This window comes from Emydura macquarii, unplaced genomic scaffold (genome assembly GCF_026122565.2).
Source record: "Emydura macquarii macquarii isolate MOO-44397 ecotype Brisbane River unplaced genomic scaffold, CSIRO-AGI_Emac_v2 contig_2422, whole genome shotgun sequence".
Lineage (NCBI taxonomy): Eukaryota > Metazoa > Chordata > Testudines > Chelidae > Emydura > Emydura macquarii.
Window position 1 is genome coordinate 15,574,608 of NW_027132559.1, and position 26,785 is coordinate 15,601,392.

The 26,785-nt window shown below is 38.1% G+C and overlaps 1 protein-coding gene across 1 annotated transcript in view; it reads right to left on the minus strand.

The window, feature by feature from the left end:
• Positions 1-26,785, minus strand: part of CHN2 (chimerin 2) — a 194,260-nt gene that overhangs the window by 100,820 nt on the left and 66,655 nt on the right. Inside the window, exons 2-3 of the mRNA XM_067561989.1 lie at positions 17,206-17,244; positions 9,815-9,870 (exon numbers count right to left, since the gene is read on the minus strand). Coding sequence (XP_067418090.1) covers positions 9,815-9,870; positions 17,206-17,244 — 95 coding nt within the window. The remainder of the gene's footprint in view (positions 1-9,814; positions 9,871-17,205; positions 17,245-26,785) is intronic.

Below are 26,785 nucleotides of genomic sequence, written 5' to 3' on the forward strand. Positions count from 1 at the left end.
ACAGCCGGACTGTGAAGGGGCCGGCAGGCCAATCTGCCCGGCAACCCAAAAGCCGGGCCGTGATAGGGCCGCCAGAGCTACCCAATCAGCCAAAGCGGGGCGGAGCCTCTCAAGGCACCCGCAGTATAAGAGACAGGCCCCAGAGCTCAGTCAGGGGCAGACCGCCGCCGGAGGCAGATGTGCTGCCCCGCCGGCTGAGACCTAGACCGGAGCCGAGACTCCGACCAACCCTGGACCAAACCGGGCCTAGCAACTGGGTAGGGCCATCTCGTAGCTGGACCCCCCCCTTTTTCCTAGCCACCCCGGGACAGCCTCAACCTCCCTACGGCTGTCAGAGCAGAACCATTTCTGGCTCGCCTTGCCTAAGGGCCAGATCAACTAACTGGTTGTTTACCCGCCCTGCCTAGGGGCTAGAGCCGTTCACAGCTCGTCCGCCCGCCCTGCTGAGGCCAGGGCGATAGACTGTTTGCCCGCCCGCCCTGCTGAGGCCAGGGCGATAGATTACTGGAGAGCAAACTTTTCCCCTGCAGGAAGGCGCTGTGGCCTCCTCCGGGGTCAGGACCCGAGGAAGGACCGCAGCGACCGGACCAGTTTGAGGACACCCGCCGACAAGCCATAACACAATTTTGCACAATTTCTCTATGGAAGAAATGGTCACATTTCACAATTGACCAACACAATTTCCACCATTTATGCATCATCTGTGCCAGATGAGCTTTAAACAGTATTGAGGTGAGTGCAGTGGGGTGAGTGCAGAGAGAGAGAGAGAGAGAGAGAGAGAGAGAGCTTTCAGGACCACCATGCCAGTAGACAAATATGGTGATTATCATAATCACCCAGCCTGGTCCAATAAAATAGGTCACTTCTCTCCAATGAGAGTAAGTGTGAGCCCTAACCTCAAACTGTAATAATGGTCCGATCTAAGAAGAGTGCGATCACCGATTCCAAACAAAACAAAACAAAACAAAACAAAAAAAACCAAACACAATTAAAAGTAACCCTTATCATCCATTCAGCCAGAAACCATAAGGTTTCTAAGTGTATTGTTGTTCTAAGGTTCTACAGTTTCAGCCAGGAGATAGTTCTAAGGTTATTGTTGCAGCCATGAGATCATGGGTGAATCCAGAAGAGTCATCATCTGCATGGACACTGAGATCACTCAGGGCAATAAGTCTCAGTGACTCCAATACCAGGGTAGATAAGCAATTTGTTAACTCACTCAAGAAATCAGAGCTGTAGTGGAGGAGCCTGTAAACATTACTGTTCCAGGACTCATCCACAAGCTGGACAAACAAATTTAATTTTAGAGTGGGAGACTTCCTATGCTTAAACTCAAATTAAACCAATACAACAATCTCACCTCTAAACTGTCCTTCTGAAGCTCATTCCAACCCTGATGCCTAGATTGTTAAACTATATCCCCTTGCCCCCGTCGCACCACCAAAACACTTATTGCAACATTTATGCCATGGCCATGATTTTCCCTCCTATGTTAGTGCATATTCTCCAAAACAGAGTCTGGAGTACCTGGAGTTTATACTCAATAGTTAGAACTCAATTAATCTCTTTCATTAAATCTATTATTTAACTTGGCTAATTCAGTATAGTTCCTCTAAATAATTTTAAAGCTTTACTGCATTTTAATATCCTTAAAATTGTGGTTTCTTTTTAGACAAGGATACTTTGACCCAGAGTGATATTCGGTGCACAGCACATTGCAATAAAGTCGTATGTCACTGTGCAGGATAACTCCCCACAAAACAATTGGGAATCATGCATGTGGGAGGTGAATATGCCCTAAGGTGGCATATTCTCATTTCAAATATATCATCAGCATCTAAGTCACACTGCACTGAAATAAGAAGACACCCTGAAGAATTATTTCCATTTAAGTACTGTCACAGAAAAATTTTTAGTAAATGTTATTTCTCCTTAACTTTATTCTATGAGAAATATCCTCTCATCTGTGCATAAAAAACAAGGGCTAAATGTTTAAAGGAGAAAGGGGTCATGAAGGTAACAATCATTTATTCTCAAATCATAGAGATTAAATAATGCTACTTTAATTGCTCTGACAATCAAATCCTCCTGTCTTTATTTATCAAACCTTCATCCGATGTCAATGGGAGTTTTAGCTGAGTAAGGACTACAGGTTTTGGCCCTTTGTGTATACCAAAAAGGTACAGTAATACATACATTCTAGATGACTCAGACAACCCTGTGTGTGTGAAGAGATTATTAACCCCTTTGCACTAGATTCTCTGGTGCACTACCCCCAGCATCAGTGATCATATGTTGGGAATGGGTCCTGGATACGACAAGGAAGAGAGAAGCCATAGCAGAGTGGAGCTCCATTATGCCCAGTCTTACCGCACTGGCATAGGATCTCTCATGGACCTTGCATCCATAGAATTTAAGGCTGCTCCTCTGCAACCCTAACTTACACCAGGGCTAGCAGACCTAAATCAGGGAATTGCAACTAGTTCATGTGCCCCTCCAATCTATGGACAGAATCAAGACCTTAGAGAATCAAGACTTTAGACTTAGCAATGTCAGGGTGCTCATTGCTGGCAACGAAGATAGTTTCCCTACAAGTTTAACCAGATATCTTTTGCACTTAGAATTATGCCTAATGATTTTATAATAATTTCTAATCCACTGTCCATAAAAAATATTCTCAGTTCAGTCTGACTGCAAGAGAGAAGCCTAGTAAGAGGTGAATGTTCAAAAAAAAAAACCAAAAACCCAGGAGTTAATTTTCAGATTAGTTCATGTTATGGCTGGATTACCACTCTGAGCTAACAGCAAACTGCACCTCAGACTGAAGAACAGCAAAAGAATTAGACAAGATTGTAAGCCCCTATACAACAAAAGGGGAAAAAGTCTTGTGCAGTAGCTCAGAAGATGGCTAACGTAAAGTTCTCACCTAAAACAAATCATTTTAAAAACCAATTTAGAAACCTCATGTTCACAAGACCTAGAGAGACTAAGAGGCCTTCTAAATGTAATAAATGAATAAATGGCACGTTCATTTTACAACACTGATTCCTAAGCAGTTTAATCTTGGAAAAAATGTAACTATAGTACTACAATTCTAGCATGTTGGGCTTCAAGAGACCAAGTGAAACAAATGGCTTTATGAAGGAGAAGTCAGGGGGCTGTTTGTTAGAGAAGTAGATAATGAATTGTCTATAAAAATTTGCAAAGCCCAGGAAGTCCTGAAGTTCTCAGGTGGTCCACAGTGCTGTCCAGTTGCAGATGGCCTCCACCTTCTCATTAGGTCCATCTGGAGAGAAGGTTGCTATGAGGAATGTTCCCTGCCCTCCTCCCACCCTATAACTTACACACTTAGAGACATCCAGAGAGTCAAGATAAGACAAACATCCAAAATGCCTCTCTAGGTGGTACAGTTAAAGACTCCCAGCAGTGGAGTTTTATTACTGGCAGAAATCCAGTGTTATTTGAAAGACAAGATATTCACAGTACTCATACTGTCACTGGTGATTAATTAGACGTCATTAGATATCCCAGCTCTCAACAGTTCAGCATATGGAGTGATGACCTCTTTTTGGTGACAAGATTTTTATGTGGGTGGTAGTGGAGAAAGAGTGTAATGTAAGAAAGCTCAAAGATACAGAGCCATAAATTACTTACAATCGTGTCTTAACTTTTACCAAGATCATTTACATATCAAGATAGGATAGGTAAATTCTGTCTCCAGTATAATTAATCATTAAGAAATCTACACAAAAACAAGCAGCAGTAATGCCATAATTGGAGGCTAAAACCTCTGCAAATGTCCCACTAACAGCATGTTAACTAGTAGCAGATGAACAAAAATGCGGGGCACAAAGAATATGTAGAGGAGAAGCAACGGGGAAGATGGAGGAATGATGAAAATCCAGAGTACTGAAACATTTTTTAAAAGAGTTGAACTTGACTTATGGGGAGCTATAAAATATGTTACAGCAGGTGTCTGATTATAGCAAGATTTTATGAATGCATCCTGAAGTTCAGCACAGTTGTCAGTAATGGTAAATGAGAAAAAGTCTTCCTATAAGCACAAAAAAGTTAAAATTATTTACAATTTCTGATCATATTTGTTAGAAGTACAAGAGAACTTCAGAGTTACAAATGACTCAGGAATGGAGGTTGTTCATAACTCTGAAATGTTCGTAACTCTGAACAAAACATTACGGTTGCTCTTTCAAAAGTTTACAACTGAACATTGACTTAATACAGCTTTGAAACTTTACTATGCACAAGAAAAAGGCTACTTTTAACCATCTTATTTAAATGAAACAAGCATAGAAAGTTTCCTTACCTTGTCAAATTTTTTTTTAAACTTTCCCTTTATTTTTTAGTAGTTTATGTTTAACACAGATACTGTACTGTATTTGCTTTTTTTTTTTTTTTTTTTTTTTTTAAGTCTCTGCCGCTGCCTGATTGCGTACTTCTGGTTCCAAGTGAGTGTGGGGTTGACCAGTCAGTTTGTAACTCTGGTGTTTGTAACTCTGAGGTTCTACTATAGTTTAGAGTCTACACTAAAGAAGAGATTATGCTCAACAAAGTCCAGCCCTAGTGATATTCATATAGACAGCAGCTGTATTCAGTCTCCCTCCATTTTCACCTAACATCTGCCCTTGAGGTGCTGGATAAGTTTTAAGTTACTACAGCTATGAACATTAGTTTCATGTCATTTACAAAAAAGAAAGTGCTCTGAGATTTCTCTGTGTAACTGACACAAAAATCTAGCACTAACAAGGCATCACTTATTAATGAATCAAGCCTCATCAGTCATCAAAATAGAATACTTAAAGTTGCATTAAAAACAACTATGTCCTGAGAAAAAGCTGGTTGGTACCTTAGGCACAAAGTCCTGAATTTCCTTTCTTAGATTTCTGTGAGGTTGTATATAACAACTATGCATGGAAACTTCATTTAAAGGGCTATAGAAATAAAGTCCATAACTTAAATGAAAGGGTCAAAAAAAAGTGTCACTACAGACTAAATTATTAAAAGAATAAGTGCATGTACAGTACATTGCTAGGATTTCTTGCCTGTGATAAACCATTGGTAATTCACACCTTTTGTTATTTCGCTGCAAGTCTGTGTGTGGGCACTCTTATTTCAGAATAAAAGTGTCCTATTTCATTTAGGTTTAAGTGAACTAAAAACAATCAAAAAGCCACTCTTAATCCAAAGTAAGAGGGTCCACACACATAATTTGCACTAAAATAACAAAAGGTGTGAATTATAATTGGTGTAGTTATTTCGGTGCAAATTTATGTGTAGCCTAGCCATTAATCCTAGCTTTCTTCTGCCCATCTTTAGAAGCCATCTGGGTAGAATTTAAAGGTTCTCTGGCACTTTAACATAATTAGGAAAGAGTAAAAAGCAGCTTCAGCCAAACATTCCCACCCATTAAAACAGGTTATAGCACCCAAGGCAGCAGTAGCCACTCATTGGCCTAGACAAGTGAGGCACTGCATAACCAAGGAATTCAGAAGCTAATTCCAAAAAGCTACACATGTTTTAGGTCTGTTACACAGGTACATATTAAATAAGTAACATCAGTCCACAAGAAGTGCTTGTGATTTTGTTTAAATTTGTCATGTAACTCACTCTCTCTCTCTCGGCCTCCATAGTGAAAACACAAGGCCAGAAAAATGTAGTGTTACAGGTGAGGCTCAAACTGGGGCATAGATAAGTGCCTCAGGAAGCTGTCTTGTTTCCAGGGCAATTTGCCACACTCAGGAGTCACTTCATGAGGGTGTTGCTGTGGTAACCACAACTTGGTGAGGCCAGGGCAGGGTTGCAGTTAAGGTTGGTTTTGAAAGCAGGGCTGCAGAGGGCTCCCTCCCAGCACTGAGAATGAGGCTGGGTGGGGACTCTCTGCATGGGGGGCACCCAAAACACTTGGGTGCAAGGTGTGGGGAAAGCTGCAGTAGTCCTGGCCCCGTGGACCAGAGGCCCTCCAGCCATGACTGCAAGGAAAGGATGAGACCTCAGCCACCCCACTGCTGAACGGTTTCTGTCTGGGGAGAGTGTGACACGCTATCATGATCTTGAACGCTCAGCTTGGATACACCCTTAGCTGACAGAGCATGAAGATTTTTCTTCTTATGCCAAGATTTTACTCTACTTTCAGATCATTGCTAGCTGGCATCTATAAAAGACTGCAGAAAGCATGGTATTATGGTTAAGGCACTGGGCTGGGAATCAGAAGATCTGCATTCAATTCCTCGCTCTGTTGCAGACTTCCTATGTGACCTTGGGAAAGTCACTTCATCTGTCTGTGCCTCAGTACAATATTTCCCATGCCACAGAAGCGTTGCATGGATAAATGTGTTAATGTCTGAGAAGCACTCAGATATTACATTGACAGGGGCTATTTAAATAGACAATAGCATGGGGAGGAGGACAAAGCAGATAATTAGGACATTTGAGAAAATCACACTGATACATTTCTATATATTATATCTTGTATATTCAGGGTTTTTAATACCGTAGCCTGTATATTTTTAATTGCATTTGATTATTGTATAAAATATATATAGCCAAGAGCTCAGTATTATTAGTAACTATATATAATATATATATTATTATTGTAACTATATATAATATATATATAAATATTTATTATATATAATATTTAATATAGAATAATATTTATTATCGTAACTATATAACATAGAATCATAGATGATTAGGGTTGGAAGGGACCACAGGAGCTCATCTAGTCCAACCCCCTGCTCAAAGAAGGACTAACCCAAATTAAATCATCCCAGCCAGGGCTTTGTCAAGCTGCACCTTAAAAACCTCTAAGGATGGAATTCCACCACCTCCCTAGGTAACCTATTCCAGTGCTTTACCACCTTCCTAATGAAAAAGTTTTTTCTAATATCCAACCTAAACCTCGCCCACTGCAGCTTGAGAACATTGCTCCTTGTTCTGTCATCTACCACCACTGAGAACAGACTAGTTCCATCCTCCCTGGAACTCCCTTTCAGGTATTTAAAGGCTGCTACAAATCCCCCCTCACTCTTCTCTTCTGCAGACTAAATAAGCTTCGTTCCTTCAGCCTCTCCTCATAAGTCATGTGCTTCAGACCACTAATCATTTTTATTGCCCTCTGCTGGACTCTTTCCCATTTGTCCACATCCTTTCTGTAGTGGGGGGCCCAAAAGTGGACACAGTACTCCAAATGAGGCCTCACCAGTGCTGAATAGAGGGAAATAATCACTTCCCTTGATCTGCTGGCAGTGCTCCTACTAACGCAGCCCAATATGCCATTAGCCTTCTTGGCAACAAGGGCACACTGTTGACTCATGTCCAGCTTCTTGTCCACTGTAGCCCCCAGGTCCTTTTTTTCAGAACTGTTGCCTACCCAGTTGGTCCCCACTCTGTAGCAGTGCTGGGGTTCTTCCATCTTAAGTATAGGACTCTGCACTTTTCCTTGTTCAACCTCATCAGATTTCTTTTGGCCCAATCCTCCAATCTGTCTAGGTCATCTGTATCCTATACCTGCTCTCTACCGTATCTACCACTCCCTCCAACTTAATGTCATTTGCAAACTTGCTGATGGTGCAATCCACCCCATCCTCCAGATCAATAATTAAGATGTTGAACAAAACCAGCCACAGCACCAAGCCCTTGAGGCACTCTGCTTGTTACCCATTGCCTAACTAGACATTGAGTCATTGATCACTACCCGTTGAGCCCAATGATCTAACCAGCTTTCTATTCATCTTATAGTACATTCATCCAATCCATACTTCTTTAACTTGCTGATAAGATTACTATGGAAGACGATATCAAAAGCTTTGCTAAAGTCAAGGTATATCATGTCCACCACTTTTCCCACACCCAGAGTCAGTCCGCTCATCACAGAAGGCAACACAATATATATTTGTAAGAGCCACTTTGTCCTTGACATATTAGAAGCCAAAGCCAACACAATGCTATTGATTGATTGGAGAAATCAATATATACTTACTATACCCTATTTTTATAATTACCAAGTGTGACATATTGCACCCCCATGTGCACCTTTATGGTGTGTTTGTGTATCATTCATGTTCACCCTTATAGTGTAGTTGTGTATTGTTTAATGCAAAGTATGTCATGTAAGATGTTTCTGGAATGCTCATAGCATACTAAACAATATTGTTATAGTAATGTGTCTGTTGCAATGTCATGTGTACGGTTATGAGGCTTTGCTATGTAATATTCCCAAATATGTGTCTCATGGCTTGAGATTGATCTAGGCAAAACTCTACAGAGATGAGAAGCAATTCACACCTCACTAAGATTTTTATAGAATAACCCTGCTCAGCATTCCAAGAACAAAGAACCAACTCAGACATCAGCAAGTGAATCCACAAAGAACCAGTGTCTCAGGACATGGAGAAAATCATGCATGGATACTGTTTGTCACCTGACCTGAAAGAGGGTAGTGAGGACCCAGAGGGGGGCAAAGGAACATGTTAAAAAGGAGAGAAATTTTACTCTCTCTCTCTCTCTCTCTTTTCCACTCCATCTACAAACAACATCAAGCAATTGAAGCATTGGCCACAGGGGGAGGGCCTGGCTGGAGGTGGACCAGCCAGCCTGTGGTGAGAAAATCATCTATGACTGTATGGTTGCTGAAAGTGTTAAGTTTAGTTTAGAATGCAATTTGCCTTTTATTTCCTTCTGCTCAAATCTGACTTGCTTTCCTCTGACTTACAATCACTTAAAATCTTTCTGTACTTAATAAATTTATTTGTTTGTTTTATCTAAAGCAGTGCACCTGGTTTAAGGTGCGTAGAGACTCCATTTGAACAAGGCAGGTGTATATCAATTTCCTTGATAAATCGATGTACCAATGAGCTTGAAGTGTGCAGTGGGCAGCACTGAACATGATAAGACAGCAGTTCCTAGAGTTGTATCTGGGACTGGAGATATTGGCTGGGGGGGGGTCATACCATTGCATAATACCATGAGTGGCCAGCTAGAGGTACCCATTCACTGAGTCGGGGGAGGAGGGGGCGCAACTTACTTGCTGGTGGCTGTGCGTGAGCTGCCCAAGACTGGGGGTTCACACAGAAAAGTAGAGTGAGACACGCTGCAGGAATGGGGGGATTGGGGTGACACAGCAATATACCAGTTGGGATTGCAAGGAGGAACGTCACACCAAGATACAGTACTGATGGAAGGAGTTATTACCAAATTCAACAGACAACTACATAAACTAAGAGAGATGAATGGCAAAAAAATGAAAGCAGGCAAGCAGGGAAATGTTGATTAAGCAGCCTTTTCAGCTCCAAAGATTTCTTACTTTCTACAAACGTTAAAGTTTCCATGATATGCCAGAACAAAGGTCTAATGCTATTAATTCAACATGTTATCTTGAATGCTCTTGGTAACATCTGACAAGTAAGCCTTCTTTCATGAAAAAGTGCTTTTTATAAACAAACTGTATGAATTGTGTGAAGACATATTCCATATATTTAAATATGTAGATATATGGACCTTCTCCTACACCTCTACAAAAATGGGAAACAGCATTTAGGCATTACATACAGCACAGTCATACGCTGCCTGATTAGCCTCTCCACAAAGGGTCTCTGTAATGGTTAAATCTGGTCTATTCCTGCCTATATACCAATTTAACAAATATTAACTCATTTTTAAAAACCTACATTATAATATGAAAACAATTATATAAAATGATATGTTTCACAGCATCTGAGAAAACGTAAACCAACAGTTGCTCTCAGTGTATATGAAAGATCTTCAATATACAAGATACAGTGAAAGAAGAACTGACCTCCTGAGGACAAATGATCCTCTTGGGACGCGGTGCCTCCTGTTGTAACTGATACACTGTCAAACATAAAAACACAATAAGAATTAGAGGACAGCAACATACACAAACTTTTATTCAGTTTTTTTTAGCCAGATGCTTCAGAATCCATACAAACACTTAAAAAAAAAAAAAAAAAAAAAGGATAGGATAGGATACAGAGACATTTTTAGACTGCATGCATGCCAAGTCATTTATATGTAAATTATTATGGAATTGTACATGGCAATATTTATTTATTTTTTATTCATAAGCCCAATTTAGTTTTGTATCGTTACTGGCACTGTGTATTTCTGTACTTTGCTTGGAAGATAGATATAACAAATCCTTCTGAATATTTCAAGATAAAACCTCTGTTGCGTACATTATTACCGAAGAGCTCAATAATAGAATTTTTAAATAAAACACCCATCTCTTGAATTGCCTATAAAAGAATTGCAAAAACTGCCAGGAGAGTTCACTAGAATCTTACCAATGCACACTGAAGACACAAGTGATAACTATTTATGAATTGATGAGACCGCTAGTGCTTCCATATGCCAACATTTTCCTACTTTCCTTTTCCCTTTAATGTACTACCTAAGATCCTCAAATATACTCCAGATCAACTCTGCTCATCCCAAGGGTTCCCAAAATCAAACTCATTCTAAGGGTTCTAAAGCAAGGGACAGCCACTGAGTGAATTCTGGATCTTGCCTCTCTCATCAGTCCTTACAGCTGATCTCCACCTCCTCCATTCAAGTATTTAGCAAGGTCCCTTCCTTCCTCTTACTATTCCTCAAGTAGTGAATGTGGGTTGACACATGATGACAGCAAGCAATTACAATGCAAACAAGTTCCTCTCCTCAGCCCCAGTAAAAATCCCAAAGCTTGGCTTGCTCCCTTTGAGACAGGCCCTCTGTATGTAGAGCTCATCACACATATAAAGGGGAGAGGGGCATCCCATCTCCATGATATTGTGACCCCTCTGCCCAAGATCCCAATAGGCTATGGATACGTTGGGCCGTGTATCTGTGCCTAGCAGGATGGCAGATTGTGGGAAGAAGGTGAGTGATGGGAAACTCCTCAGCCTTGGAAAACGGTGACGTATCTGCTGAAAAGTTAATATGGCTAGTTGTTGTATAACCTCTTCTGCAGAGTCCCTTTGTACCATGGCTCACCCTTCAAAAGGAGAGATGAAAAAGCTGTGACAAAACTTAGGAAGCGTGGAGGTATTGGACTTTCACACAGACTTGTAACTCCTCTGACTTCCTTGCTAATCTTCGGGAATATGCAAATTTTGGGGGTTATGCCCCCCTGATAGTTTTGAAGCAGGGGTTGCAAAACCCTATCCCCTCCCTCGTTGGACATTCACATGGAAAATGAGAAAGGAGAACCTTTCATGATTTCCTGTCTCCTATGTAGGTTTTCATGCAGAGGAGTATAATCCGGTCATGGATATATATATATATCCGATATCATGAATTGGTAGATGGACATGGCTGATGCAGTGCTGCCAGCTCCCATAATTTTTTCACAAGTCTCACAATAAACGGTGTTTTTTCCAAGCTCCTTGCGCCATGTGAATAAACGAGGATCTCCGCTTTCATTTAAAAAGAAAGAAAGAACAGTATTTTGTAGCCCTCATGACTGCACAGTAGAATATGAAAACCTGTGGCCCTCAGCAAACCCTAAAGACTGAATACCCAGAAGGCAAATAAGAAGAACCCAGACTGTATCTTCTAAAAAAGCTCATGATATTGAATGCTTAGAGTTGGGGATACTGGTGATTCAGCAAACTACTGGTGCCTAACTATAAACGTCTATGTGAACAGTCCCATTGACTTTAAATGGAACTATGCAAGTGCTTGTAGTTAGGAACATGTATACATCCCTTGTTGAATCAAGACCTTATGAGAGTTTAAGAAGCATGTTTAAAAATGACATTGCATTTAACTTGATAGGGGATAGATAACATTACTGAGCACTAAATAACACCAATATTCAAATAAAAAATCTTTAAGTATCTAAAAATAGTATGTTGACATTGTGCGAAGTGATTTGGAGTAAGTCAAGCTTGAATATCTGTCTTTATTTAATACCTATGATTTACTTCGATTGTGCTAGCACCTCCAATGGGCTAAGCACTTTCCAAACACAGAGGAAGAAAGTCCAAAAAAGAACAGAAGAATACACAGTCTAAAAAGACACAGACAACTGAGGCATGTAGAGGTAAGGAAGAGGGAATTAACTATTTTTTTTCCCCAGTGGGAAAAAAACGGAGAGGAAGGGAGGAAATGAGGAAAGTAAAATACTATAAGAACATGGAAATGTCTCTACTATTTCAAAATGGAAAAAAACAACAATTTTTTTTTTGTCAGTTTTCATTTCAAGTTTTTTTCCAATGATAAAAATTTTGTCAAATGCAAATTTAGTCATGGATAAAATTCCATTTTTCAACTCCAAAAAAAACCAAAATCAAAAACAAAAAAACAAAAAAAAAGAACTTGTCAAAAATGTTCAGCCATACTAATGGTAAATAAATGAAACAATTTATAACAATCTAGAAAGCTTTTTTGTACCTATTGTGGAAGAAGTGGGTCTTCAGGAAATATTTAAATGATGACAAAGTAATGGCTTTGCAGACCAGCTCAGCAAAGGTGTGTTCCATGTATAGGAAGCAGTTTGGAAGACAGTGTGGAGGTGATTGGGATGAAGTAGACAAATGGGGCTTTCAGGCTCACATTATTAGCAGAGCAGAGGGGAAAGAGGGGAATGAAGTAACATAGTTCAAGGAGGATAATTATAGTAGAGAGGATCAGAATGATGAGAAGCCTTGAAAGCAAAATAAGAAGCTTGAGGTTGATGTGGCAGAGTGAGAATAATCAGTGGAGGGATTCAGTCATAATGAAAAGCAAGAAAGATTATTTTAGTAACTGTGTTTTGTATAGAGTGGAAGGGGGAGATGTGGTTTTCAGAGAGGCTTTTGGTAATTAATCTGTGCAGTAATCAGATGGAAGATAACGGTATGGAAAAGAGTTTTGTCTGGGTGGGGAGAGAAAAGAGGTCTGATCTCAGCAATATCATGGAAGAAGAAGCAGTAAGTCAACTATAACACACAAATTAATAATAATAAATAATGTGGATACTGCTTTGATGTTGTCATGTACTTGTATATGGTAGGTTACAGGGCTCCTACTAGCAGATCAGGCGTCTGTACCAGAGATGGACTGACTACAGAGCTTCCATCATGGAGAGTGGTATAAGAGATCTGTTCTCTTAAGATACTTTAAGGCGCTGCCAAGGATGGCAGTTACCAGCGCAGGTAAGTATGTTGCACATGGTGCCACCTAGTGGGTGAACACTGCAATACAGTTTTTGCATTCCACCATATCTCCACTTTTTAGTTTAACCTTCTTACCATTTACAAAATTCGTACTATCACACTATCTTCAACGTTTAGTATGTATCCGTCTACTAAGTGTCTCTGAATCTTTACACTACAGTTCTTATCTTCCTTTCTTCAAGGGGAAAAAGCATCTTTTAATATTATCTTCCTAATGTACCACAGAACACAGAGATAATGTAGTGGTTGGAAAAATATTTACTTATTGACTGATTACTGAGATTAAATTTCTAGCCAAGATGTAGCTCAGTGTTCACGGGCTGATAGCTACTTTCTAACTTGTACCTGGGCTCCCACTAGTAAAATCCTAGTAGTGATCACTTGTCCTCTCCATCACCCAATAAAATGAAGAAACATGTTTAGTGTGCCTCTGGTGCATCTTCTGACAGTGCAACCATTGACTGAAGACCTTTCGGACATTAAAAATAGGCATCCTCTCTGCAGCAGACCTGCACAGGTCTGATTCCAAATGTTGTTAAAACAATCTTTTAGGATATGTCATTGGATAAGGCCCAGCTCCCGCAAGCTCCTCCATATGGGTGGATCCCTGCACCCATGTGCAGCACTGTTAACTTGAATGAGGCTCTGCATGGATATAAGGCCTGTACAGATTACATGATTGGGGCTGGATTATGATGTCAATAAATATCAAAAGATAATATAGTGCCTCTAAATTTATGCAGAAATTAAATATTATATGCAGTGATGTTGCAGCTGTGTTGGTCCCAGGATATAAGAGAGACAAGGTGGGTGAGGTAATATTTTTACTGGACCAGCTTCTGTTGTTGGACGGTACAAGCTTTAAAGCTTCACAGAGCTCTGAAGATTACTTCCAACAACAGAATTTGGTCCAATATTACCTCATCTACCTTGTCTCAGTAATTAAAGACATTTTCAACTAAAAATTGTATGCTGGATATTCTAGTAATATTCTGGCAAATTGAAAAAAGGGGAAAATTAACTAAAAATACATTAATAATGACATTAAATATAAATGGAGAGAAATACATACATGAATTTAAACAAAAACTATGATGTGACACGGTAGTGGGTCATGTCATAGGTTAATACCACCGCTGGGTGTAATCTTCCGATTAATTTATCAAATTGTCAAGTTTCTTGGAAGGAATAAAGTAGTAGTTTTTCCTCAAAGAAACCAAGACTGCAATGAAAAACATGTCTACAGAGAAATATTCTCAACAGTAAACTTTGTAATTTTATACTACTATCAAATGTGTTTAAATACAATACAAATCGGGACTGTGTTAATTTTTTCAATGTCATTCAGGCATGAAGTTTATATGCTGAGACAACTTTGTTGTCAACCACAAAATTGGATCCTGAATATATCTGAATAATTTATTTATCATGCTCTATAAATTAGATCTGTTGGCTTAAGTAAACTTGGGCTTACGTAAACTTTTCATGAAACGAAAGTAAGAAAAAAAATTATTCACTGCATTGTATTTATCTGATCAACACAAGACAAGTGATACAGCTATGGGAGGATGTGAAAAGCTCATGATCTGTCCCGGAATCTTCCATAAAAAGTCTGTATCACACATATCAACAGGTCTGAAAGTCTAAGGGACCACTAAAGTCAATGGAAGTTTTTCATTGACTTCTATGGGGCCATGATTTCACTCTAAAAAATAAGAAACCCTCTGATTTAAAGCTCTCCAGGCTACCTGTCCCTAGTTTTGCTAATTTTGCACTTTTTCTTTTAAGGAAGCACTTTGTCTCTAAAAAAATAAAATTCAGTACAGCATGATTAGCAGAGGAGATAGTAAATGTAGGCTTCGATTCAGCAAGCTCCTTCAGTGTAAGCATAACTTTGAGTATGTGTTAATTCCATTGAAGTCAACATAATCTTGCTGAGGCTTAATTTATCACAGTCAGTTTCCATTGTCAGAATGAATTAGTTTTTCTCAGGAAAAACAATGCAACAGCAAAAAACAAATCTAGGGAGAGCATTAATCTTATAATTCTATGTAGTCTGTGCAAAAACAATGCATTTTGGGGCTGTATTACTTTTCTAAGGGAGTCACGGTGAAAGTGAGGTAATATCTTTTATTTGACCAACTTCTGATGGTAAGAGAGACATGCTTTCGAGTTTACACAGGGCTCTTCTGACCTGAAGAAAAGCTCTGTGTAAGCTCGAAAGCATGTCTCTCTCACCAACAGAAGTTGGTCCAATTAAAAGATATTACCTTCACCCTCCTTGTCTCTCTAATATCCTGAGACCAACAGGGCTACAACAACTCTTAGTTTTCTAAGCTCATTTATGCACAGAGCTTAGGTTCTGAGGGCATGTCTACAAATACAGCACTGCAGCGGCACAACTGCACCGATGCAGCTACGCCACTGTGGTGTGTATGGTGAACATGATCTATGTCGACGGGACAGAGTTCTCCTGTCGGCATAATAAAACCTCCTACATGAGTGGCAGAATTTACGTTGGCGGGATGCTTAGGTCAGTGTAAATGATGTCGCTCAGGGGGTAGATGCTTTATTCACACCCCTGAGTGACATAACTTCTGTCAACATAAGATGTAGTGTAGACATAGCCTAAGGAGACACCTTTGAAGTCAGCAAGGTACTTAAGATTGTATGTAACTCAAGTCAATGGTGCTACTTGTGTGCCTAAAGATATGCGCCTAAAGTTATGCACATGTTTAAATACATTGGTGAATCAGTACCTGAAGTACCCACAACTTCATTGCTTTGTGCTTTTGTGCATTTTCATTTTGGTAATGATGTGGTGATCCACAACAACACTATAGTTTCAGTTACTAAAATTTTCAGTGAAATTTTAAAATAAAAAAGATTAATTTTACAATCAAATTTTAAATCAAGGTTTTAAAAGCCAGCTGCTTTGTCTCACACTGTACTATGATGTAGCATTGAGTTAACTGGAACAAAGGCAGCATACAATAACAGTTCTGCATTACACTTCATACAAATGATATTTTAGTAGGAGAACTGGATGGTCCAGAAGATTGAAAATAATATATTGGGCCTTTTACTTCTAAGCCGCCACTTTAAAACCAGCTTAAATTTTTAGGGATCAAAAACCATTATCACCTGAAGGTAGCTTTGTGGCCTGTATGAACAAGGTTGGTGCACTCAGTCTAATTCAGAACCAATGAGTGTTTAGAGTGAAGAACGCGTTGCCATAACAGGAATCCATTTTGACAGTCGCAACAAGGAAACCAAGATCCAAATGGGTAGGGAGATCAAATCACTCTGTCACCCACAGAAACGGCTCTCAGAGCCAGGTATCTGGGCTCCCAGCTGGGAGCTCCCTGGGGAGCTGGGAGCCCAGGACCTCAGCTCCGGGCAGCAAGGTTTCAGCTGTGAGCTGCCCCCAGAACCCACAGGCCAGGCTTTCAGTGCTTGGCAGCAAAGCTCCAGCTGTCAGCCCTGCAGGGGCAGCCTTCACTGCCCTGTGGGTTCAAGTTCAAAACAGCACCCTACCAGCAGTGAAACTGACAGTCTCATCAATTTCACAGCTCCGGCTGTCAGCCATGCTGATAACCAACAGAAGATGCAAATAATGCAGACACTGCGTCGCCCAAACTACGTTGACCTTACGCCTCTTGCCGAGGTGGATTTATTAGGTTGGCATAGCGGGCAAGTTACAGTGGCGGGAGGAACACTGTAATGTATACACTTGCATAGTTAGGTCAACATAAGCTGCCTTACGCCGACCTGACTCTGTTGTGTAGACCTGGTCTAGGGTCACATCAGTAAGGGAGCATGCAGGAATTTTCATTGCTGCTACCCATGCTGTATCTGTTCTCTGAATAAACAGAAAACATGAGTTTATATCATTTGTCAATGCAGCTACTTTCACAAGAGCTGAATGCACTTAAGTAATTGTTTTAATTTTAAAGAGAGAGAGAAGACCTTCCATTGACACTTCTTTTAAGATGATTTTTATATATATTTTGATTTCTGATATACTCACAGTAGGATTTCCATATTGGAGGCTGATATTCTTCACCATCTAAAATAAAAAAGAAGAAATGAATCAATTGGCCACTCAGTCAAACTGTCAGCATATGTCTTCTGTAGAGAGACCACAACTTGTCAGCGACATTCACATTTCCTTCTCAAGGGAACTGCATGCTCATTTACAGTACGGTTCTAGATGTGCAAGAAGAATATCACTTTTGCCACTTATGGACAATACCATTTAAAAAAAATTATTTAAATATGATAGAATTAATTTATTTCCAATTTACATATAGCTCCTTCACTTTATAATTTAATTAACTTTTGCGTCAGGTAGGGAGGGAGTTCAAATAGTATTTACTTGGTTTGGCATAATAAAAAGATCTGATTTCAAATCAGGTTTTTAGTCTATTTATCAAGGCTTTAAAGTAAGTAACATTCAGATAAACATATGTGACTCAGACATGTACAGAGCTGATAGTTCCAACATGGATTATTCAATTAATTTCCTTTCATTTAATCCACTGTGTGATTTACACATTTTCCGGAAACTGAATTAGCAATAAAAAATGTAGAGTGGAGAAACTGCAACTGAATGTAAAAAACTAAAATTATGATCCATTGATGCAGAGAACAGACAAACAGCTGATACTCTGTCTTACTGAAAGCATTACACGATTCCCCAGGAAAAGTTGTTAGCAATGGGAACTGAACCTTAGACTTCGGGATCTAAAAGCATGAGTTTCTACCACCTGAACTAAAGATCATAGTTCTATGAAGTGAGGCTGTAGCAGGCTCATCTTATGGCCCAGCCACCACCAGCAGAGGTCAGACTGGACAAGCCTGCTACAGCCTGGGCTAACAGAATTGGGTTTTTTTGCTCAAACCCAATTGGGTTGTAGTGGTTCATGCTTTAATATCCAGATGTCCCTAAGTACTGAGACTCCACAGTCAACAACCCACCCAAAAGCACTGTATTACACACTACTTCCCATCTTGAATACGAACAGTTAAATATACAGTTACTTCTAAAGGGGTCACATATACTAGTTTGGCACTAAACTGTCATGTTGCTAAACACTCTAAAAAGTCATGTAGGGGCATATCATTAATCTTCCAAATAAAAATATGCAAGCTAATTAAAGCATTTGGTATTTACTAAACTCCCACTCCAGTTATGCTAATCTAATTAAATTACATTTTAACAGCTCACTCTCCCTGTCAATTTATAAACACACAGCTATTTTATATACCTCCATGCAAAAATTTGTTTACTTGAAATGTTAATGATTGACTACAGTATGCCACTTTTATCTACTTTGTTTTTAAAAAGCAAAAACCTAGCAATTATCACAGTTATTGCCTGGGATGATAACCTGCAACAATTTCATGAAGTCCACTAGAGTCGAATTTCAAATAAATCCACTTCATCTGTTGCAGACAACACTGCCAAACTTAAAGGGCTCTCAAACCAAAAGCGGTGCATATATTAGAACAATCTGAGGGTAACTAGCTTTCTACTTCATTATAATTGGCAAGTATTTTTATATTATGTGAAGACTTTAATATGAAATCAGTGAAATTTATTTAAATTGCAAGTACAGATAAACACTCATTTTTCCCTATGAGACTACAATTCTAAATATGGTCTTCTTCCCTGTCTTCTGCAAAACTGGTTCTTCATATATTGTTCAACACAGTACAACTTAACAACATGAATCATATACAATACTTTGTCAAAAACTTTATTCTTTTCTGTGCATACATTGGGTCAGTAGAGAAACACTGTTTGATATACAAAGTAACTGAGGATCTGGCCCCATGTATTTTATTACTGAGTTTATACCTACGTCCATGCCTTGCTTTCTAAAATTCCTTTGAAAATTTTCTGCATTTCCCAGAACACAACAAAATCTGGTTTACTAATTTAGAAATATTTTTCCATTAACCTCTTTAACCATTAACATACCAGTTATTGGTTTATCTATTATATTGATTTGGGAACAAGAAAGCCTAAGAATCGATAGATGACAAAGTATACACAGTTTGGACAGATGGAAAGACACTTATAGATAAATTTCAGTTGTAGCAGTTAGAAAAAGCTAATCAAACTATGTTCTGATACATAAATGAGGCTATAAATGCTTGTAAACTGCTTGACACTGTACAATCTGGTTTCAGACAGACTTGTGGTATGGAGATAGCACTAGTCAATGTGGAGGACAATCTTCTGATGGTGATGGTCACTAGAGAACTGTACTTGGTGATTATGACAGATCTATCAGGCTGCTGGCCCTGAAGGAAGGGGGATGGATTCACTCCTCAGTGGATGAAAACATCCTTGAGTGGGCACTCTCAACAAGTGGTGAGGGGCACCGAATGCCTTTACTAAAAGACACTCACGCATGACGCTGCAGGATTCCATCCTACTCATATATACGTGTATAGCATATACCAGAGTCACATAACACTACCTACCATTTATATAGTGCAAATACTATCAGTGATGTTTGATGGTGTTTGATGGAAATGGTGGTTTAAACTCAATCCAGAGCAACAATGGTCATGTTTATGGCTGAGGGAAATATTTAATGGAACTCACAGGTAGAATTTGTTGTCCCATTAATAGGGGGTGAATCCACTAGTGGTGGGACAGGTGCAGAATTCAGGTATCATACATGGCTCAGGAAATCTATTACTATCTCTAAATTATTTGGAAAGTCCACTCCCTCTGTCCTCCAAGGGCCTAACTGTAGTCATACAATTCCCATCATCACTTGCAGACTAGATTCCTGTAATTCACTCCTTTTTGGTTTCCTGCTCCCTTGGACGCTATTCATAACATTAGCTACATCATTTCTGCCTCTATTTAGCAGAATGGAAAACTGTTCATATCCATCCTCCAAAAACTGTAAGCTAGCCAAGAGATACATTTCAAAATTTGATTCTTGATTAAGCCCCTACATACTGCAGATTTTTTCCCCTCTCATTTCGTAAGTGATAAGAAATCACCTGGGTTGTCCTTTACTCTTCACCATCAGGTGAAATCTGGTTTAGATCACTAGAGTATCGAGATTTTCCACCAGATTTGGGGTGATCACCTTGGTTACTTTATGACAACTTAATACCCTTTGTTTCAGTCTATTCTTCTGTACAGATGCAGGTGGTTTGAAGAGGGACCAATGAGTCCAGATTTCATGACTTTTTAAAAAAATATTGCCCAAGTGCACGAAGGTGAATGCCTACTAACATTAGCTTTGATTATAGTCATTAGGTACTGACTGGGATAAAAAGTATGCAAAATAAATGTGTGGACATATTCCTAGGGGTACTACATGCTTTTTTTTTTTTAATTGCTATTTTATTGAATGACTCACACTTTCCACAACTATTTGGGACCTAATTTCGAGAAAGTGAGCTAAGTATTGTGTTACAGATCAGGCTGAAACTAGACATTTTAAGAACCAGTGTGCATAAAACATCAGATGAGACACAACCCTCTGAGATTTTGTGATTAACTATAACACAAACATTTTGGAGTTTAGGAAGGCTGACTTTGAAACACTAAAAAATGCCCAAAGGATTTTATTTGGCTTCTTTATTATATTGGAAATATACTACAGAAGAGGAACATACATTTAACAAAAAGAGCTGGAAAGACTAGAAATGGCAACACAGTCTCACATAAACAATACTAAAGAGAATATTGTATATTAAAGGCTTTGAAACACAACCAATTTGGAAGAATATTTGTGATACAGTAACTAAAAAAACTACCTAGAAGTTAGTTAAATGGATAATAGAGGGAACAAAAGAAATGCTGAATGCTGACTTCAGAAAATATTTCAACTAATCAAAGGATTCTCAATATACAGTAGCTCAGTCATATTAGACAGAAAATATAAAGGAGAAAATTGGTCAAGCAAAAATGATACTGTAAAATTAGAAAATGGGAATGAGGAAAGGCAGATTAGTTCTACAGTTAATTTGCTTAGTCTTCACAAAGAAGAAAGAATAAAAAACTGCTAAAAAAGATATTTTCATGTTAGGCTGAAGGAGTAGAATAGCAGTTGAATAAGTATGAAGCTTACAGTGAAAGAGCTTATTAAAAGTTTTGGACAGCTTTAAGATGCAAGATCCATGTAACAATGTTTGTTTAATTAAAGAAACAAAGACAAAGGGCCAACATCTTTTAAAAAATGATGTTTGATAAATGAGGGACAACTTTTGACAAATCAAGCCCTGAGGTCCAAATTCAAATTCTGTTTGCACAGCAATTACCTCCACTACAGGTTATAGACCTAAATAATTATTTTTGTGCAACTGTGGTAATTATACAAGGCACATAATTGTGTATGTGTTATTGGGCATGGACTTCAGGTCTCATTTTTTCCACACATGGCCCAGATTTTTATTATGCTACCAAAGACGTCACCTGTTATTCACTGGAATGTGATTGAAGAACAGAATTTGAGAGTTATTTTAATCCAGTTTTAGGCTGAATCAATTATTGCAGTTCACGAAGAAGATGATCAATTGTGAAGATTCAGGAAAGAGTCCATCAGCTTTTTTTATTGCTTCTTCAATTTTGGAGTACAGTAGCTTAAACACCAAGAGCTATGTAGTCAAAGTACATCTAATCCAATGGAAATAAAGCTATACTATGGATTCTTTTAAATTTTAGGATTGACGACACATTGGAGAAGAGCTCTCACTGCTAAGATCCATATATGACATGTAGCGAATTAAAGCATTTGTTACTTAAAGATGTCTTGCCATTGCTGCTTGTCAAAAGTATTGAAAAGAATTCAGTGAACATTCTCCATATAGTATGATATTGACAGTTTAAAATCAGTGCTCCGGATAATGGATCAAAATTAAATTCTACAGTTATAACTACTGACTATTATCATAGAATCACACCTTTAACCCAACACCTAAATACTTGAATAATACATAGGGGAAACAGACACACACACAGCTTCATTAAGAACATTCCCACTTTGTCACAGTGGAATAGTATTCGCTTTCTTTCTACATTCCAGCTGACAGTAAAACAGTGGTTCTGTGCAGTGTCTAATTCTGGGTATTCTGAGAAATCCTGGTCTTCCACAGCAAGTAGGGCTGGGCTCTTTTGTGGAATGCAGGCAATCTGGGTTGATTGATCAAGAGTTTGTCACCCCAAATAGCTTGTTAGCCATGTTTTGGCAGCTACTATGAAAGAGGTGGAAAAGAAGCTTTTTGCTTTTGGCATGGCTTCAGTGCAGGTTTATCGAAAATCTTTGTACTTCAAAAAAAAAAAAAAAAAAAAAAAAAAAAACCTTCAAAAACAGACTTCAGTGAGAAACTGCAGAGCTGGAACTCATATGCAAATGTGATACAATCAGACTGGGTCTGAATAGGGACTTGGAATGGTTATCTCATTACAAGAAGTAATTGTCACTGTTCACACATTCTCACCTTCTAATCAACGGTTGTGAATAGGCCTCATCTACTCTAACTGAATTGACTTTGTTAGCACATGCCCTCCCCATTGTTGTTTCTCACCCTTGGATGTACACACACACACACACACACATACACACACACACACACACTTCCAATCTGTGTTTTCCACTTCATGCATCTGACGAAGTGGGTTGCAGCCCACGAAAGCTCATGCCCGCAGAAATCTGTTAGTCTTTAAAGGTGCTACAGGACTCTCGGTTTTTTTTTTGTACTTCAGTCTGTGTGTCTAAGCCTGAATTTTCTGCCATCAGTGCTCCAGCTTCAGTCTTCCTCTGATAAATTTGATAAATGATAAATTTTATACAGTTCCACAATATACCGTACTACACTTCCATTACTATAGTGTATTATTTAATCTTGGTTTCAGAACGAACTTTTTAATGTTATTCAAAATGAAGATTAAACATAGTTTTTTGTTTATAATGTTTTCACATTAAATATATATTTACATTGTCATGTAGCTGCTAGTTAAAGGGCTGTATTTCAGAACAGTGAGATTAACAACACTATTTATTGAGATTTTTTAAAAGTAATTACAATTATAACATACAAATGATTGGAGAAGGGCTGGGGAAGTGAAGGAGAGACCGCAGCATAAGGTCACTATTCTTCCAACATGTAAACCATCATTGCATTATTTGTTTTCCACTGCATATTTACTACTTACCAATTAAAAATGTTCATTTTTCACTTCTTATCTAAACCCCTAGTAAGAGTACAGTAAGTAACGAGTGCTCATTATCCTCTTGTTTGTTTTGGAGTCTCTCACAAATTGTATACACACAACTATCTCAGTTCACCATATTGTTGCACCAGATGCAGTAACATTGGAAACTATTTTAAATATACAACATTTTCAGATTTTGCTTTATCATTTGGGGTTTTATTTTACTTATTTATATCGAAGCAGCAGTTATAATCCTATTTGACTTGCACTTTAAGAAAGGCTATTCTTTTCTTTAAATAGTGAATAACCACACAATCAGATGAGTCTCACTGAATTCCTAAATCAGACTGTGCCCTGTGAAGAGCAAAATTAATTCTCTTCTATAGTTAATAATTAGCAATAGAGCTGTTGACAGATTTCAGTGTGTCACAAACACTGTTTAATGTTTCATACAGAATACAGAGCCATGCAGAAGCCAGCAGCTTTACTGAAAAAACTTTCCTTTCCATCAGAAGATGGCCATTTAAAAAAAAAATTAAAAGAATGTAAATTATGACAACGTTTAACTTATTTCTTTGGGCTATTAGAGAGCTTGACCTCCAGCATAACGTACCAAACAAGAAATGCCAAATCTGTTTACTTACAGCAGAGTTTATAAATTAGCATGTTCATTCAGACTTCAGATGTTTCCTGCTGTGCTGTTTCCTTTTTAAAATAATCAGCAATAATGTATAATTTAAAGTGTCAACAATGCTAGCAAAATGTGTGCAATTCCATCCTACACAATAATTATGCTGAAACATTAAGCTTATAATAAAAACAATATAAAGTGACAGCTATTTTGTATCTTTTACTTTTATGCCTACTTTAAACTTGGCATTAGACTGCTGTATATGTCACTCTCATTGGCTCATACCACTACGCACAGTCTTTCTAGATTATCTCTTCTCATTCACTTTGTAATCCTTCTGCTTCAAATTTAAAAGGAAAAGTCTTTCACTAGCATAAAATACAGCTGCACAGTTCCATAGGAAACGTAATCTGAAGTGATTACGTGTATTTTACAAAAATACAGATTAAAAACAGAATTTTTTTGAATGAATTCAATTCAGTAACAAAAATTACTGTGCACCAAATGACAAAATGCTGTCAACTTTTGAATAGTAAAATAAATAGCAACGTTACAAACCTACTATAAGGAATGGCAAAATGCCCCTACTGTAACAGACGGAGATTTGTACTCTATCCGTCTGCAGCCACATTTGTATGATAAAAGTTAAAAGAACCACATGATTGGTTTGCTTAATTGTCAATATAATCAGTGTTTGTTCAAATGATCATATTCATTTGAATTTAAAAATGTTTTCAAAAGAGCCATATTTTATTTACTTTTTAAAAAATGTACTTGCTTTTCTGCATAAACTACGAAGTGAAGAACTGTTGAATTTTGAGTTTATAAGTTTCAGAGACAACACTGAGCATCTAATGGTGAGAGGGACTCTATGAAAGTCTCAATGGATAGAGAGACAAAGAAAAAACAGACATTTTCAAAAGTGTCAAAGGCACTTAGGAACCTAAATCTCATCAATCTTCACAAAACTTAAGCTCCTAAGTGACTTAGGAGCTTTTGAAAATTTTACTCATACTATAGAAAGATGTTAATGCTGTATACTCTAAAATACTTCTAAATATGAAGATGCAGAAAAATACTATATGAATAGCTACGTTATTGCTTGGTTGTCAAACATCTGTTTTACTTAATGGCTGTCATTACACCTAATATGGTCACCAAACATTAAGCCTGATGATTGGCATGATTATTTATTTTCCAACTAAAGCCAGAATAATTAAAATGTAGCATATTTCACCTCATATTTTAATGCTAGAAACCTGAGGGACAAAATAAATTAGAAAAATATAATTCGGGCCTCACAAGAATTGGAGACTTCCATCATTTTGGCAACAACAAGTGACATCACATTAGCAGACGGCACATCTTATGCACATACAGTTTTATTTCTAACTAATAACCAGTTAGTTCCTGGCTAAAAATCAGGACCAGATCATCAGATGGTGCAAATCAGGGCAGTTCCATTTAAGTCATTTTATCATTTCTGAGGATGTGGCACTGCATTTTCAGTTTTTCATTTTCATTTACATATATATTGCCACTCAAAAAGAGCAAATGACCACAGGAGCCAACAAAATATCCCATATATGGTTTGAAAAACATCTGACTGAAATAACTGCAATAATGCCAACAAATAGCTTTAAAAGGGTCATACTCATCATGGTGAAATATTGCAACTAGAAATATTTCTGTCGAAATAGTGTCAGCATATTCCCTGTTCCAGAAATGCACTCAGAAATTGACACAGTGCCCATTTATCTGACTCATCAAAGGAGCCAATACATTCCCTGAAAACTTATTAACCTTTAGCAAAATCCAAATCATTGCTTTTGGTGGCTCTGTTATGTCTGCTATGTGTCATTTTATCAGCTCTCTCACCAAGGACACATTCTTTCTTTTGACTATTCAAGGGTAAATGAGATGGTCCTATTCCTGTAATTGATTGTGGAAGCTAGTCGACATCTTTTCAACAATTATAAACTCTTTATTCTCTCCTATCCACCCCTGCATTCACCATTCTCTATATGTACATACACAAATATTTTTGAAAGCCTGCACTGCAGATTTATTGTAATCAGAATACAGTAGAAATTTGCTAATTCATACGGACAGAGATCAGATCAGAGAGAGATGAATTAGTGAATTTGCTTAACTGTTTGTTCACTCAATAATTTGCAACTATCACAAAATATACTGTACTTGGCAAAAACAACTGATTTCAGTGGATTACATATATGTGTAAGTACCTTGCTGAATTGGGAGTTTAATCAGGATTCAAACCTAGTCTTCAGAGATGAAGGGTACAACCCCACTCACTCCCCACATTTTCCCACTCTTAATGACCTTAAAAAGAGAGTTAAGGCTGACAGGAGGAGGTCCTCCTTTGACTTTGTTTTGCATGGGAATATCTTGTAATTTTTTATGAAATTACTTCTGTAAATTAGCCTATATCAGGTAAGGAGAGAAAAAGCTATAGTAGATTCTCTCTTATTTTATTAAAATATGATGAACTCTCATGAATCTTCAATTACCAGTACCTTCCTCCACACTTTTTTATTTTATTAAAATGAAATGGAATTCCTCTTTTTTATGTACAATTTTGTATGAGTACATCAATCAAGTTCAGATCCAATTAAATTAATTATTAGTTGACGTGGTGTTAACGTTTGTATTTTCACTACTTTTTTAACAGTTTTGATTGATCGTTATCAGGTATCACTGAAGCTGAGCCTCACTTCATATTTTCTTAGATGGCAATTAAGATTTTACAAGTCTTTCTATAGTATC